The sequence below is a fragment of the Sprattus sprattus genome, assembly GCF_963457725.1.
Source record: "Sprattus sprattus genome assembly, chromosome: 9".
Classification (NCBI taxonomy): domain Eukaryota; kingdom Metazoa; phylum Chordata; class Actinopteri; order Clupeiformes; family Clupeidae; genus Sprattus; species Sprattus sprattus.
The window spans coordinates 19,760,265-19,777,764 of record NC_137928.1 but is presented as its reverse complement, the minus strand read 5'-3'; the positions used below and the strand labels follow the sequence as shown (position 1 = coordinate 19,777,764).

General features: G+C 45.9%; 1 protein-coding gene across 1 annotated transcript in view; it reads left to right on the top strand.

Annotated features, from left to right (window-relative positions):
- The window catches only part of sez6b (seizure related 6 homolog b), a gene marked incomplete at both ends in the record, with an annotated part of 151,460 nt that overhangs the window by 110,934 nt on the left and 23,026 nt on the right, over positions 1-17,500 (top strand). The window contains one exon of the mRNA XM_080845009.1: positions 1,235-1,424. Coding sequence (XP_080701135.1) covers positions 1,235-1,424 — 190 coding nt within the window. The remainder of the gene's footprint in view (positions 1-1,234; positions 1,425-17,500) is intronic.

The window sequence follows — 17,500 nt, the reverse complement described above, 5'->3', positions numbered from 1 at the left end:
GACAGTTGTATTAACTTTTCTGACTTAACTATTATAGCTAAAGTATTACCAGACACCAATGAGAACATTAAGTTATGAGCACCATTAAATATAAATATCTTTTTTAATTAAATTCAGTTTTTACTCCAATAACAATATCAATAATAATAATAATAATACTAACACTATGATTATGTTTATAAAGTATGCCTCAAAGGAATACACTTATTAGACATATGGTGTTTAAAAAGGGAATTATTAAGAGGTACAGATATATTGTTGTATGGTAGGTTTGGCTTCTGAGCTTCATATTTGTTTTGATTTCCAGTCTTTTAAAAGAAAGCGATGCGTGACTTTGCAGACAGAGAAAATGCTCAGCCTGATTGGAAGTGCTTTATCAGCCTGAGCCATACAGCTGACATCTCTGTCCAACACCTCAACCTGCGTATGAATCCACTGTCAAGAGACAAACCTTTTGCTCCTCTTTTAAGTAAACAGGCACTGGAGGCAGGTTGTTAGTGGGCTCAGACATAGCATCTAGTTGAGTAGACATGTTTGATTTGACTTGAGAAAAAATTCAAATATAAATGCATGCATGTTTTAGCTCACTAGAGGAACAAGGTGTCTCACACACCTACAGCCAGAGTCACAGGCCTCATCCTCTCCACACCTCTGTGGAAGAAGCCAGCACTGCCAGCTGTGTTATCGGACAACAGGGGGGCAGTGATATGATCTGATGAGGCCCGATAAGAGAGTTGCTGCTGCTGTTGCTGTTGTTCTGTGAGCGTAAGCTGGCCGGTGAGGGCAGCTGGACTACCTTCTCTGGCACTGGTCCAGGAGGGCAGACATCGATGAGTGTGTGAGTAAGGTCATCAGAGGGAGGGATGACACTGCAGGGTAGGACGGCACCTGCTGACTTTCTCAGAGGTTCAGGAGGCTTTGCAGAAATATCAGCAAGCGTTCGATGTCTTCTCCTTGACAGCAGCCACAATGTGTTCCCATTTTGTCTGTCATAGTGGAGAATGTTTTCGAGGCATATACGGATGTGAAAAGTGGGAATTAGCTATACAAAACTGAAAACCCACAGAAGCTGTAAATTCTTCACCAAAAAAGAAAATTATCCTGTTTCTGTCAACAAATGTGTTCACAGTGGCTGATGGTTGATCCAGGAACAACTTGTACTTCAAATGAATGGGTACCTTTTTCAGTGTACAGTGTTCCTGATAAATCTCTCCCTGTATGCGTCTCTGTGCAGGTGATGAACGTGAGCCTGGCTGAAGGGGACACAGTGAGGTTTGAAGACCTGGGTGGCCGTGAGCCCTCACTGCTGGCCAACGAGTCCATCCTCATGAAGGGCTTAGTGGTGCGCAGCTGGAGCAACCAGATCTCCATCCACTTCCACAGCCAGCAGCCCAAGCCTGGATCTTTCCTGTTCCGCTACCAAGGTAAAATATCATCTTTATATCCTCAACGTCCATTGCGTTTGTGTATGACAAACAGTTACACAGTTTAAATACATTTAAAATACAATATCAGACTGCTGAATATGAAACATGGCATTTTAATTAGTGTAAGAATGAGCAGGTACTCTGGTAAAGAAGTGGAAGCTTGACTCTACGTACCTATCTCTCCTTATTGTTAAATATAATAAGATAGAATTTTTATTTTTTTATGCATCACATTTTAAAACATAATGCAAACATATATAATTAGACCCCGGTGATGAGAAAAAGTTGAATCACCATTCTATATAAATGATCTGGAACCTTTTAAATGTAACCAAACATTATAGAGCATAATACTGTAGAGTCTTTGGTGGTAACTATAACAACCATAGTAAATAACGGTTGATTGAAAAGCTGTAGTGTGTAATCAGGCAACATAATAAATTAACAAAATTAACGTATTCTCTCATTTTGTCCAGATGTTTAAACTCGATTAATTCTGTTATTAAATAATGTTATTAAGTAGCGAGCTGACAAGCAACAAGCAAAGACTAAACAAATGATTCGAGACTCAAGGATTCGGGCTTAGCAACAATGAGATAATGGCCTTCGAGGTATCCCGTTATACAAACAAATTGGCCGCTTTGCGCTCTGGAGTTTTCTGCCTCGGCCTTGTCCAATATTTTTGTATAACAGGGTACCTCTGTGGCCATAAACCCTTATATATATTTAATACAACCTAATGTATTTGCATTATAGTACATACAGTATACATGACATAATGAATCCAGCCTTGAGGCAGGATTGTTCGCATAACTTGGCTACTAATGGCTGGCAGACTGCCACAGTTCGCAACACACCTGTTTGTCGCCGCGCGCTGACTAATTATTAGATTGGTGTGATTGGGAGTCTGGAGGTGGAGGACTCTGTTCTCCCAACAGCTTTTGTGCACTGAGCAGATATTGCCTGTTATCGCTTGTCAACATAATAATGTTCACGCTTGCCTGAAATGACAACTGCTGTCAATAGACTGCGTAATTATGCCTAAATATGGCACCCACAATACGCCGCTAATGGACTTTAAATAGAGACGTCAAATGGGGAGTGGGGGAGGCTTACATTTTTGAAAGGGTGAAAGTTGTGTTGCTTTTTGTGCGTGGCAAGGTCTGATTTGTTTTCTGCCATGCTGCTGTAGCCTCCGCTATGATGGAAAGGAGGAAGTGAGATTCTTTTGTTTCTGTGAACTAATGAACTGTGTCAGGTTTGCAGTGGGGTAATGCAATTTTGTAGAACCCTAATGTGCCTGTTGAATAAGAAAACTATTTTTCTCACTCCCCTACCATTCGTTTTTCTCCTTTACTCCTTTTTTCTACCCCTCTCTCACTATCCTCTTCTCTCAATCCCTCTGTTTTTTCCTGTATGTGGCCTTCCCTTCCTCTCTCTCTCGCTTTCACAGTCTGTCTCTCAATTTCTCCCTCTTTATCTCTTTCTCTGTTGCTTTCCCCTCCCTGTGTGATGGCATGTGGATGGTAATCAGTGGTTTGTGCCACCCTCTTTGGTTATGGGAGCAGTCTCTCTCATGCCTCTATTAAGAGCATCGCAATCAGCCGGCAGAGCGGCAAAGCTGTCGTGCCGATAATGACTTTCTGTTTCTTTGCAAAACTTCCAATTACTTCATGCCATAGGCCCCCTTTCACTGCCCCATCCAATTGAATGTGCTCTGAGAGCCATGACATGCAGATCTGCGTGGGTGACAAAAGGACCTAATGTTTATGTTTTATGTATTGTGTTTTCTTTGCTTTGTGTGACGCAATAGAGAGGTTCCAGCGGAGGCATTGTTGGGAATCAGTGAGGAAATAGAATGTGTCTTGGGCTAGAGTGCATTTCCCAGAATCTTCTCCTAGCACTTAAGAATATGGCGCTCCTGGAAATGGTAGGCCTGTGTTGTGGAGTGGCTTGGCGCAGATAAATGGACAGGTGGATTAGCTTGCCGTGTCAGGCCGCCCAGTGTGTCCTTCTCATGTAGGCGGCCCGGTGTGCTTATCCTGGCGGGTGTAGATGGTTAGGTGGTGAAAACTGTGGAGTAGGAGGTCATCAAGAGACTGAGGGCTATATTTGGTGATACAGTTGAAGGGTGTGTGTGTGCATGCATAGCCATTTGTGTCTTAATGAGTGGAAGTATGTGCTGATTTGGCATCCCGTCGAGCAGCACTAATGAGGCATTGCTGTGCCCGTCCTACCACCCTGGCCACACAGCGGTGCCACATGGCTCTACGCTGGGCTCCCCACCTGTCCACAAAGCCTGCAAACACAGAGCAAGGCAGGGGAGACTCCCTCCAAAATGCCAGCCTGTGGAGGGCATGCATTAAAGTTTCAGACCGCTCAATAATTCAGACCTAGATAAGGAGGAGGCCCAAAAGCACCCCCCCCCATCACCACCACCACCCCATCCCCTGGCACAAACACATTGGCCTCCCTCCCTTAAAGACTGGGTAAAGGTTAAGTTTAAACAGGGCAGGATTGATGGAGCGAGGCTGTGGAGAGTTTTGGGGGGGTGGCGCTGGCCTTTCAGCAGCGGATCACCCCCAAACGCACCCCATCAGTCGAGAGCCGCTGACAGCTCAAATGTCACGATCAGCCAGGGGAGAGAGAAAGAGAGAGCATTGGAGCGAGAATAAGAGTGAGAAGTAGAGAGTGAGAACGAGAGTGACAGAGAGAACCAGACAGATTGCATGCTCCTGAAGGCTCATTTGGTGGTGTTCATTTGCCACTACCTCTTACACTGAATGATGAATAGCAAGGGATTTGTATGCAGTGGTACAGTAGTTGCCAATGGAGAGCTTGGTGCATAATCATGAAGAAATTCACTCTATAAACTAAACGAATTTCAAGGGGATGACACAGTGAACTCTGCTAATTGTAGTGAAACTTGTTTAAGAGACTGGTAGATACGAGTGTGTTATTGACGTTTTCGTGTTTGCGTGGAAGCTTTCGAGGTGTAATTACAGGTAGGATCAGTGTCGTCCGCGGCGGGAGGTGCGCGCTGCTCCGTCTGCTCTGGCTGGGTCTTAGGGGGCTCAGCGGGCAGTGAGACTAGAGCCAGGAGCTGTCAGCTGCAGTGCACATCCTCAGTGCTAAGGCAGCTGCTGCCTCCGCCTCCTCCGCCGCCCGCGTGTGGATTAACCCCCCGGAGCAGGAGATCACCCGCTGAGATTTAGAGTGTTACCCACCGACACAAATCCAGACGTGAACGGCTTCCTCTGTGACTGCCCTGACTAGCTCTGTGTCTTTCTCTTTATCGCTCCTTTTCTTTCTTCTTTGTCACGTTCTTTCTCTTTATTGTGTTTTCTGTCTCTTTACGTTTTCTTCTGTTATTTCTCTCTCCCTCTCTCTCTCTCTCTCTCCCCTCTCGCTCTCTCTTTCCCTCTCTCTCTCTTTCTCTCTGTCTCTCTCTGTCTCTCTCTCTGTCACTCTCTCTCCCTCCTCCCTCCCTCTCTCCCCCTCCGTCTCTCTTTCTCTCTCTCCCTCTCCTCCTTCTCTCTCCCCCCTCCATCTCTCTCTGTCTTTCTCTCTCTCTCATTGTTTGCCCTTGCTGCCCTCCCCCTACTGTAATATGTAGACAACATCAGTCTCGTAGTATTGGTCCCAGATTATGAGCATTAGGCATGTCTGAATCAAAATCATTAAAAAGATTTTTTTTTGTTTTGTGTTGGAATCCATTATTTGGGCATGCTTGATAATTAAGCAGTAATGAGGTCCTTTTAATCACCAAGGCGTTAAATCTCAGTGAAAAAGTGCCTGAAAACAAATTGACTTCTCATTAGGCAACATCAAATTAAAGTTAAGGATTCATTAATAAGCTAGCCAGCCATTACCCCCTCCGATGGCGAGCGGACTGTGTAGGTCAGTGTTGCACACGGTTTTGATGCAAACTACACACTCGTCTATTCTGCTTGATCATATGGCAGACAGGAGTTCTTCTCAGAAAATCACAGCATTATGAAGGGCGAAAGTGTAAAAGAGTGTAAAAGCCAGTAATATGTATTTTTCTTAAATCTGCTTGTGAAGGATGTTACGTTTTTTGCCCTTGTCCTTTTTCCCTTGATTTACAGAGGTCTGAGTAGTTTTGATTAGAAGACAACAGAGACACAAATCTATGACATGAATACTACCTACTACTTTTTTTTTTTTTTTTTTTTTAAACCTCAGCGCACAAATGGTTTTTAAAGTATCCTTTTCATTTCATCTGGCTCTTCATTTTTTAAAAGCCCTCAGAGCAGAATTGCTCCACGTTGCCTTATTATGAGAGCAATTTTTGTCCTCTCAAAATCATTTGTGCATAAGCAAGAAGAAAGAAAAGTACACTCTATCCATTCGCAGAGAGGACCATTTTGATGTTTCACTTTTCTCTGATTAGCGAGATCACCTTGTACCGCGTAATGCTGTGTGAAAAATGCGATCAGACAGGCATTGAGAATGTGGCAGATCTTATTACCAAACGGACACGTTGCCATCTCCAGCCGGCCTTATCAGTGTGCACTTCATCAGCACGCTCTTTTACGGTGGCAGCATGATGAATTAAGCCTTGCCAGTCAAGAGGACACGGGCAGCTTGACACACACATCCCCCCCCCCCCCTTCCAGGTATTACCCAACCTGCACTAAAAACGCAGCTGGAATATGCATGTCCTGTCACCCTCTCCTACGGTGTGTGTGTGTGCGTGCATCTGTGCAGGTGCAGGTGAGAGGCAGGTCTAGAGAGATGAGCCGGTAGAATAACTGGAAATGAGAGAGAGAGAGAGAGAAGAGTAATTGGAATTATAAAAAGGTTTGTAATTAAATCTGAGCGGTTCCTTCCCCCTTCTCATTGGTAATTACCTTCACACGAGGAGTCAACAAGCTCAGAGGAACTGAAAGGCGGCCATACGGAGGCTATACAGAGAAGTAGGTATGGAGGACCACAGGGGGAATTTAATAGATAGGCTCTCAAGGCGGCTGCAAAAGACATGGGAGACCAGATTAACATTTATGGGAACTGTACATTCTCTTATGTCGTGTTTCCCCTTTAATTACTTTTAAATAATCCTATTGCATATTCATCGTCTGTCTGTCCAGTCTCGGAACGAAATGTTGTACATGAGCTTCGAAAGCTGTCGTGTGGGTTCTTCTGTCTGCCGTAGCATTGAAGCACTGGCACAATTTTCACTCTTTGGCTTGCTACAGAATGCAGTGTCTTACACGTTCACTTCAGTTGAAGATGGTGAGAGGAGTCCCTGTACAACAACATGAGCCTTGTTTTTCTCAGCACTACCGACCATTCATATGTGTCTCACATTCACTCACTCAAACGTCAGTCGATTTTCATTCCCGACATCACGCTATGTCTCCAAAGATACAGACATTGTTATGGAGGGCACTTTGCTTATTTGTTGGCTTTGGTAATGATAAGGACCCTCTCTGGGGCCCTCTGTCTGAAGACCTGGTTGTCTTGAGGATGCCTGATTAAAATGAAGCAGCGAGGCATTTTGTCCCCGGGGCAGCGCTGTGACATTTTGTCGTGTCGTGGCTTTTAGCAGCCAGTGTGTCGGGTCGACTTAGCGCACGAAGCAGGGTAATTCACCTTTCTGCCACGTTCACCTTTTGCTCAGACGCTCCTCTTTCTGCAACATTAGGTTTAATGCTCTCCTGCCGTGTATCGTTGGGGTTGCTTTTAATGAAATCCTGCTAGTCTTGCCTTAAGTGCCACAGGCCAGAGGCAGGTTGCTGTCTGTCTGTCAGTTTCTGTGTATTTCATTTTCTGTGCAGCCAACATTCTGCCACGTTCTGTTGCCTAGTGTTCTCTCTCGCCCTTTACCATGTACATTTTTTTTCTTTTGATATAATTCCATCTCTAACTCTCGTGTGTACTTGTGTATCTTATCTCGGTATGCCACCTTCTACCTCTTCAATCTCCTTTTTGTCTATCGCTCACTATCATCATCCTGCACTCCTCCTGGTCCCCACTTGTCATCCCCATCATTTGGCCCAACACCATGTGGCTATCATCACACAGCGTCTTGCTGGGTGTGGAGTAGATAGCTCAGTGTGAAACAGAGTGTTGACTGACAGGGACAGTGTTGAGGTGATTGTGTGTGTTTGTGTGTGTATGTGAGGTGGGGAGGAGAGTACCACTACGAGGAGCCTCAGGCGGAAACAGGGGAGCTTAAATGAACCCCTCTCCAAGCCCAACACTCCCACCTGCCTTCCTGCCCCCCTCCACACACACCCCACTGGCTAGCTGAACGGTGACCATCTGATCTCGCTGCTAGGGCTATTTTATTCTGCCTTCCCCCTTCAGTTGTGTCTCACCCCTCCCCTCTCTCTCACTCTTTCTGTGCATCTCCACAATTTTAAAAAGGTGTAAATCTAATTTATGTTGGCTACCCCTGCTGCTTTGTCCACCATCCAGCTAAGATGGAGTCCATAGCTGGCACAGACGTCTCGGCTGGCAGCAGACTCTGCGGAGGCTTGATGATTATTAAAGGTTTATCTACATCTAACATTTGGCAAATGGAAATAAGGACAGTAATTGCATGCAAATGCCTTTAAAGCTGTAGGTAATGATATGTTAATGTCATCATCTATCAGGCGGACTGCAATGTTTACGAGCCATCCCTTGGAAGCAGATCAGTGGAGTGGCGGGGACGGATTTGACTGAGCTTGACGTTAGCAAAATACTCTGTTTGGCTTTACATACGTGTGTTCCATGGCGGTGACCTTGCCCTTGATGCTATAGGTTGGCAGCCGTTATGTTATTCGAACCGACCCGAGGCTGACTTAATCACGGGAACACTATCTCCCCCTGCTGGCTAATGCTGAGTGTCGCAACTCTGTCACATTCTTGATCTATCTCTCTCTCTCTTTCTTGCTCTCTGCACATGAAGGACTCAGGGGCCCTTGTGCGCAGAATGTTGGGTAATGAGGGGAGAAAGACACCAGCATGTGGGCGGAAGTCGTAGAGGGGGCTGTGGTGGGTAGAGTGTGTATGTATGTATGTATGTGTGTGTGTGTGTGTGTGTGTGTGTGTGTTTGTGTGTGTGTGTGGGTTGGTGGGTGGGTGGATTGCGGTGGTGGTGGCGGTGGCGGTAGAGGCTGACAGAGACACGCTCTGTCTTCTCCCGCAGGGTCTGTCGGCTGTCACTCACGCTGACGCCTCTCCGCTGACAGCCGCATCTGTTTGTGTCACCCTGAGTCTCCAAGCTCTCCACCAAGACTCCCCAGGGGAGACAGCCCCCCGCTCTCCATCACTCCCTCCCTCCCACTCGTCCCTATTAATCCAGGGACTTCATGCTAGGACCCCCCCCCCCCCCCCACACACACACACTGATGCCGTGACACAGGGGGCTGGAGGGGTGAGGAGGTCATCCCCACCTCTCAGCTCCAACCATCAACCAGATAACAAGTCTCTTCCCGGGGACGGTGCATAAAGATGTAGGCACGCATCTGTGATGGAACATGGGATGGAGATTGAACCCGGGGACCCCTACATGCACGCGAGTGGACTGCCTTCCTCCCCCTAAGGACTCCCACGTCTGAACAGACAGATTCTGTCGGCAAAGTTGACCTCACTCTTTTTCGGGGCGGGTTGTACGTGTGTGTCGCTGTCTGTAGGTTTGCCTGTGTGTCACTGGTGGAAAAGGTGTGAGCGCGTGTTGGGGGGGTGGGGGGGGGGGGGGAGTGCATGAAAGTGCATGTGTGACTATGTTTGAATAATGTATAACACAGTAATATCATACACCGCTGGAAAGCGCAGTGCCACAGACCAGCGAGGTTTGATTATTCCCAGTGGGACACAGCAGTAAATGTCCTTTGAGGTCTTATTCCTCCTCATCCTCCTCCTCCTCCTCCTCCTCCTCCTCCTCCTCCACTGCCTTGTTCATCGACCAGGAGCAGGGCCGAGGCCTGTCAACAAATGCATCAATATTAATACACAAATGAAATATACAGTCGGCGCAGTTGTTAGTAAAATAGTCAATCGTGACGTGGCTCTGCTAACAGGTTTGCGGAAGAAAATAACTGACACGGTGCCCTTGTCAATAACTCTTTGAAAGATTGCATGCTTGCATTTTGTTTTGGAACATTTTAAATGAGGTTATTGAGTGGAATTGGGTTTTTAAATAAACATTTAGTGTGTCGCACAGGATGTCTTCTCTGACTTTTATAAATAGATGAGAACATGTCCTTCTGAATTACCACATTTCCCAAGAAGCTTGTCCTGGACACTTGAGAGTCTGTTAATTTGTATTTATTGAAACTTGTAACTGGATAAAGGACTGTGGTGTTGCCCTCGTGTGTTGGTTAGAACACCACTGGAGTCAGAATACCGTTGATGATTTTGGCAGCGCAGTAATGCACGAGGTCCAAACCTCAGCCTTAGCCAACAGGAACAATTTAGATGCAATGTTGTGGTAGTTTGGCAGTAACACAGACTTGCACCCAAAACAGGGAAAATTAATAGCAGAATGAACTGCTAGGCTTGAAAATAAGGCGAACCACCTGCTTCTAATTAGTCATTGGCCTTTCTAACAGTAGTGCTGTCACGGCGTTACAATGAAATTGTTTCTTTTGGGGATATTTTCGCGACTGTTGTCGCATCCACACCACAACCGGGCATTTTTAACTTTCTGTGGGTTGTGACCGACTATGTCTGTTGCAACCAACTGTTAGCTAGACTTTCGGACACAAAGACGGCGGCGCTTTAACGCAGTGACGTCACAGGGTATCCATGAATTCGTAGCTTCAAGGCTTCATCAATGCTATCTAATGAAAATGACCCGTCACTCGGACGATTTCAAGGTATTTTATTTTTATATGAACCCGGAAAAGACGGAATAACGGGTTTCGAGCACGCATTTTAAACGCCATGATCGCAGACGATCATGCTCATTTAATCATGGCAGCCAAAATCGTGATGGCGATTAAAATTCAATTAATCGTGCAGCCCTATGTCAGGCCACAGAATTAATTTAATGACGACAACAGCAAAACAAGAGCGCAGGTGTAGAGGGCCAGTCTGTCCTTTATTAGAATGCAATGAGTTGGTAAGAAGCTGGCACTGCGGAGCCAGCAACAAAGGCGGTGGCGCACATACTTCCCCCGTAATTTGAGATGTGGCGAGGGACGATGGCCAAGCATTAGTTTTGTTTATCATCCATCAGTGAGACATGATTCTCTGTGAGTCCCTCTCCATCCCTCCTTCATACAGCTTTCCTTGGAAAACAAATCCAAGAACATTCCTGTTCAGCAATCAGCTTGGTGTTCGTAGGTATCATTTCTACCAAACAAAAAGTGAAGGGCTTAGCAGCTTGTGGTATTGTCTTCGTCGTCAAGGTGATGCAGCTGCACCCAGCATCAGGACCACTGTGGCAGTAATAATGCAGAGCCCTGGTGACTGCACTAATGGTTGGCAGTGGCAATATGCAATTCATTACTGCAGATGTGCAAAGCTTTCGGAAACAGATTACTGTTATTCATAAGACTTACAATGTAGCCCCCCCCAGACACACACCCACAGTCGAATAGAACTAGATAAATCATGTTACACACTTGTTTTCTCTCCTTATTTCCCAGGCTTTTGCACAGTTATACACACATTGGCACAAATATGCACTCGTGTTGGATTTGATAGACTCCTTCTCAATGGAAAAAGCAACACTGCAGATTCCTTTCTTCCCCAGACTGAATACAGGTTGACAGCAGCTCAATATGTGAATCCTATCTTGGTGTGAACACATGGAGAATTTCAAAGTTCACTGCATGTTCCCATTAATTGCGCCCAACAACTTTTTCACAGCGATTGATCCAAACACTCAGCTAATCCATATGATTTCCAATATCATTGTAAATGTACAAAACAACCAATCATCCTGTCACAGCTGTAAATGTGGTTGAGAAAGCAATCTGAGGAACCCAACTGCATTGCATTCTCCTCCACGCCATCTCTCTGCTCATTGAACACCACCACATGTCACCAGGTACTGGGCTCCATTTTGGTTTACTCCATACCTTTGTTTCACCCAGTCTGGACTGGTGAGCGAGAGAAAGACAGAGAGAGCGAGTGAGAGAGAGAGAAAGACCGAGAGAGAATGAGTGGAGGATTATTCGAGTAAGAGCTAGGTTGTGGAGATGTGTGTGTGTGTGTGTGTGTGTGCACGCGTGCGTGTCTCTGAAGGGGGGCTCTATCCTAGTTTTAGTGAAATCGCGGGAGCCATGGGATGGCCTGTCAAGTGTGAGATGGGACGCTGTCAAGCTGTCGCCGGGCTTCATGTGGTTTCCCCTGTCTGCTGCACTGACACGCGCAGCCTCCAGGTCTCCTGATGAATTTCCTCGGACACACTTGGCAGGGTTTCTGTGGCCTTCGCCAGAGAATTCTCGGCAGACCTTCTGTGAGTGTGTGGTGTTTGCACAGACAAACGCCTGTGATTAGGCACAGCCGACCTTCCCCTGGCACCCCTCTGCACAAAATGAGGCAGAGACTTCGCCAGCCCAGCAAGCAAGACAAATATCAATGCTGGAAATGAATGTTCTGCTGTGATAACTTCTTAAAACATGGAACCCCTACACCATAAACATTCAAACAGTACACTTTAAGAGTCATTGTAGCTACATATTACAGAACACCTTTCCCCCATCCTTAATGCTGCCAACTCTTTATTTCAAGGAATGTACACTCTAATTCTATATGTTCCCCTTTTAGATTTGATATAACACTAGTTTGTATTCAGTCAGAGCAAAAGGTAATTTAATGTAACTACTACAGAGAATTAATCACAAGTTTAGGCAATTGCGTATTTCATGTGAATGTCACACTGACCCTAACTCAATTAACTTGTAATGAATCATTCAAAAGTAATCACAGGCAGAGAGTGATTTGAAATGACAAACAAATGGCTTTGCTGGTTTCTTTTCAATTAATTAATAATGATATCAGGTTTTAATGAAAACAAAAAGCCATGTAATGTAACTGATGGACCCATAATTATTAGCAGGATGCGTTCATGTGGGAAGGTGGCACGTACCCCCTTGGAAGTAATTCATGTCAGTGACCACCTGCCCAGCCTTACTTGCAGTGCCATTCATTAGTACAGCTCATAGTAATTATGAGAAATTGATGTTAGCACAGCTGTAAGGGAGGAAAAAAATGAATATTCCTCTTGCAAGGAAAGTGGGAGAATTAATTTGCTCGAACGGGGCACTTCCATATCGGAGTTTGATTAAAGGGCCATCTGGGTATTGAGAGTGCGTTATAAACATCCACGGACGCAGCAAAGGGAGGGACATTAACATGAGAGGCACGGAGTCTCCTGTCATCGTGCCCACTGGAAAAGAAAGAATGACCCAGAGCAATTCAGTTATGTCTGACCCTCAGCTATCGTTCCATCACAAAGATGTTTGTCAGGTCGCCTGACAGAGCTCCAGGCGACAGTCGCCTCCAAACGGTGCCTTTGTAGCTGCATGGCAATGTAGTTTCATTGAATATCCATGGCCATCATCGCTGTCATGCACTGACTCCTGAAGAAAAATAAACAGACTTTCAGACACAAAGTGGGAGCAGTGCTAAAGTTGAACGTCTGTGAGCTTGGCATTCTGTATGAGCGGTGTGTGCTTCAATCAAGCCCTGACAAAGAATGTGCTAGTCGGCGTCAAACCGTGTTTTAGTAGCCGCCTGATGTCGAACCCCCAAAGTTCCATCCTTGTCAGAGCTGTAAATGAGTCCCGCCGGGCCATGCACATTGTTGCCAAGATACTTCATTGCTTTGTCGTTTACTGACCCCTTGGGGTGCCCTCGTATCATTAGCGCAGACATGTGAAAACAGAAGATCATTGCCGTTAGACGTGGTTGGCGTCTGCTAATTAATTTGCTTTGATGAAATTATATTTGCTGCCACTCATAAACCGACTGATGGAGTGAAAGGGTGAAGAGAGAGATGTTGTGAGACATTTAGATTAGTGGAATGAAGTGTCTAATAGGGCTGCGAGAGAACGAATGCGACAAAAGCCTGATCTCGGCGTGAAGCAAATCAACTCTCCTTCACTTCAGTCTCATCACCTATCAGGTATCAGTGCAAATTGGGACGTGTGGGTGGATTTGATCTCCATGGGAACACCACAGATTGGCTCTAATTCTGTAAGGTGCAGCTCACAATGTCTCCCCTGTCAAGTTAGAAAGTTAGCCTAGAAATGGAGGCTATTTTCAGAATCGTTTTGCATTGTAATTGTTGACTGATTAAATATGTTATGCATCATTACACTAACATATAATTATCTCATAACATTGTAGTAATTTAATTAGTCTGTCTGATAGTTGTTACCCATCTTCACCAGTAGGGGGTGTTTAGTAGGTACTGCGGGTGGGTACTCAACGAGGTTAGCCTCTCTGGGTGTGCTCTCGCTGCACAGGAAAGGTTAACAGGAGGCAGCATGAAATCCAATCTGCCAGTGAAAGAGATTTCTCTCACACCCGTGTCCTCTCTGAGTGAACCCGTCGCACACAATTATCCTCAGCCGGATCTGATGAGTCGGGTGCAGAGCGAATCCCCTAAGCACTTCATAATTAATGCCCGGGCGAAAAGGAGGATGTATATTTCATCGGGTCATGTAAAATACAGGAGTCTTAATAGAAAATTTGTCTCCGTTACCGGGATGACGTGTCATGTCCGTGTCGGAAGACGCTCCCGTAGGGACAGGATGCCAGCGAGGCCTGTCCGCCAGCACTTCCTGTCACACATCCGTGCCCCGAATGGGAAAATAGTTCTGTGCTTATCAGCGGAGGCTTGAGCTATTTTGTGAGGGAGCGCACAGGAAGCACCGGCACTTGGGGACGGCACACTCGAGAGACGATCCGTTCCACCAGCCCTGACATGTTGTCGGAGTGGCCTCATGCACAGACCAGTGATGGCCTCTCCGGCCTTATCTGGTATGTAGCAGGGGCCGGCCCAGGCTAGGAGATAGCACAGGAGCCAGATAGCACAGGAGCCAGAGTGCACAGGCATCTGGCTCTCACAGCCACACTGATCTCCTCTCAATTCAAGATTGAGAAAGGATTGATTTCTGTGTGATTTTTACTCATACAGATATTAACACTATATACTGGATAGACTAACGGTATAACAGCATGTACTACAACATGGAATTGAATGATATTGCCACATTATCACAATGTTTTCATCATCATACATAACTTCCCACCCCAGAGAAATGAGAATTGCTATAACAACACTGGTTTAAATGTACAGCCTGTCAGTAATAGGTTAAAACAGCTCCCACAACGTAAAATTGAGATACTTTGACTTTGCTTGTCCGCTTGCTGTATTCAAGGTCATGCCCAAACATTGCCTGGTATCTGGGGAGGATCCCTAGGCCCAGGACCTTTTGACACCCCTCCCCTTGAAATCCCTATGAAACTCCCAGTGGTGCTAGTCGCTGCGCAGAGATAGATCCATCTTCCTCTTTCTCTCCCTCTCTCATCCTCCGGTCCTCGCACTCCTTTGTTCTCAGTCGGCTGTGAGCCACACCATCACCTGCTGTGATGTACTGCAGGCGCAGTGGAGCAGAGGGATAGGTGTTTGAGGACCCAAGTGCATGTTGATCCCCATGTCTGATGCACAGAGCCCTGAGTGGATTACTTTAACTGCCATTTGCAGACAGTGATGTGTAAACATGACTTAACAACACATGTACATACTGAAAACCTTTGACGATGAGCTTCCCTGGCAGATGTGTATGTACGTGTGTGTGTCAGTGTGAGGGGGAGTATGTGTGTGACGGCTATGTGGATGTACACATTTAAGACACATTAAAGAGTTCAGAGACATGTCATACCCATAGCACCTAGGAGTCTGCTTAGTTTTCAGAGCTTACATGATCACTTTTTGTTCAAATAAAGCAAAAATGAACAGCACAGTTATTTATACATTTCTTCACTTCCATCCATCCCCAGTCATTTGACCCACGAGCGTCCTGCAGTGGGAGATGCCAGTGGACATTCCTCCGGCCTGCCTGCTGTCATTACGGGTTAACTCTCAGCCACCTCGCCGTCATTAGTCATGGCGTCAACCTCACTGCAATATCCCTCTGTGCATTACCCCTGCCACCACCATCAATTCCACGGAGCCGCCTCTAGGGCACCTAATGGGGGACATTAGCGTTGCATCTGTTGCCGTCACCCTGCTCTGCAGCTAATCTCCTTGGCGCCAGTTACCATGGTACCACCACTGCTTCCTGCACTAAAAAACAATTGGGCTTTATGGCCTGGAAAGCAGTAAGGGCTACTGTGGAAAATGGAGGAAGAGGCATAGTGTGTGATTTAATAGCAGAGGGACCAGCCTCACATAAAGCTCTCCTCCAGTGCCTCCCTTCCCCCTGACTTCCATATTAGCCTAATTGAAACAGAAACGGCGGGGTGATAATGCTATAACAACAAGCCCGCTCTGTGCTCGGGCCCCGCTGCGCTGATAGGCCGGTAATAAAGCATAAATAAAATGGATGGCTGGGGGAGTGTCAGGGCCCCTACTTGTTGGCTCATTGACTCTGCCGGAGCAGCGTCGTCATCTCAGTGGAGAGATTAGACAAAGCAGCAGGGGTGGGGAAGTCCCGCGCTGTCCTGTCGAGTCTCCTCTCGAGTCGGGCTGGACGGCCCGGGCATGAGGTCGCAGGGGTAGCTGTCAGCATCAGCTGCTGATGTGTCAGAGGTGAGGGGAGGAGAGAATGCCGCTGCCTGATAGTATGGATGCAACAGTTTGAAAAATTCATGACATGAAAACAGAACAACTCTGTTATTTCTGTCTCTTTTTTGTATTCCGTTTGAACACGGCATGCAAACTTTGTGGATATTTTTACTCTGAGGGGATGATGGGGGATTCCTCCAAAAGATTTTCCTCCCATTTTCTTCAGTGATATATTTATTGTACCTGGATACAGAATTTTCCATTTCCTAATACCACCACCGTGAGGTTCGTTTTTATAAAGAATACCAGGAGTGATCAACGTGTATGCGTATCATATACTTTATGCACATAATTACGCATATAATGGACAATCATGTGTTTGACACTTTTGTAATACCACACACCTGGGTGGGTGCCATGTGTGACTTTAGTGTTGGCATTTATAAGTTACGCTCTGGGTGTTCCTTGGCCTTTGTGCCTCTTGCTTAATGGAACTCCCACCCATTAAACAAAATGTCAGAGTTAAGCCAAAAGGAAAAATTACTCCTATTTATCAACTGGCTCGCTAGGAGAGTGGAATCTCTGGCACGTCAGACACAAAGCGCAACCTGCACAAAACACAGAAATACAAAAACATCAATTCTCGTTGACAGGGTCTTCCACAGGGTTAGAGACTAAGCTGAAATGAAACTGTCAAGGAGGCAATTTTTTTTTTCTCTCTCTCTCTCAAAAGAACTGGGCGAAAGGATGGGCAATTCGCTAGTCCTTCGATTTTAAGAGAATAGCTTTGGTAAGCAATACGAAAACTTGCACGAAAAGCCCACTCACTTAATTACAGAGGAGCTGATGAAAAATTGCTGTTGTGCTACAAGGGCGCAAAGAGATAAACTTAAGTGAATGGTATTGTGGGCTATTTATCCTCAGCACGTGGATCATGCTAAATCTATTGTTTTGATGAGGTGATAACACTTAACCCTTTTAGTGTTTATTGTGCGCTAGTGTAATAGAAGATCCTCCGTTGGAAGATTGCTCCTACGCTAGTAATTTAGAGCTCGGGCCCTCTTGCAAACCTCCTTGTCTGGCTATGTGAATGATTGAGGGCCTGTTTCTGGGGATATTACTGGTGTGTGGATACCGGAGGGCAAGTGTGAGACACATAATATTGTTGCCTGGCTCATATAGCTCTATATTAGGGCTGTTTTGGCTGCTACACAGCTGCCTGAAATCCTATATGTAGCCCAAGCCTTGGCCCAAGGTGTGGAAGGAGTCCTGTGGCAACAAAAAATCAATGCCCAGGAACTCCGTTGCTGAATTGTAATGGCCAACAATAAAGATGGCACAGTTACGGCGAGACAGGGAGGAACGAGCGCTA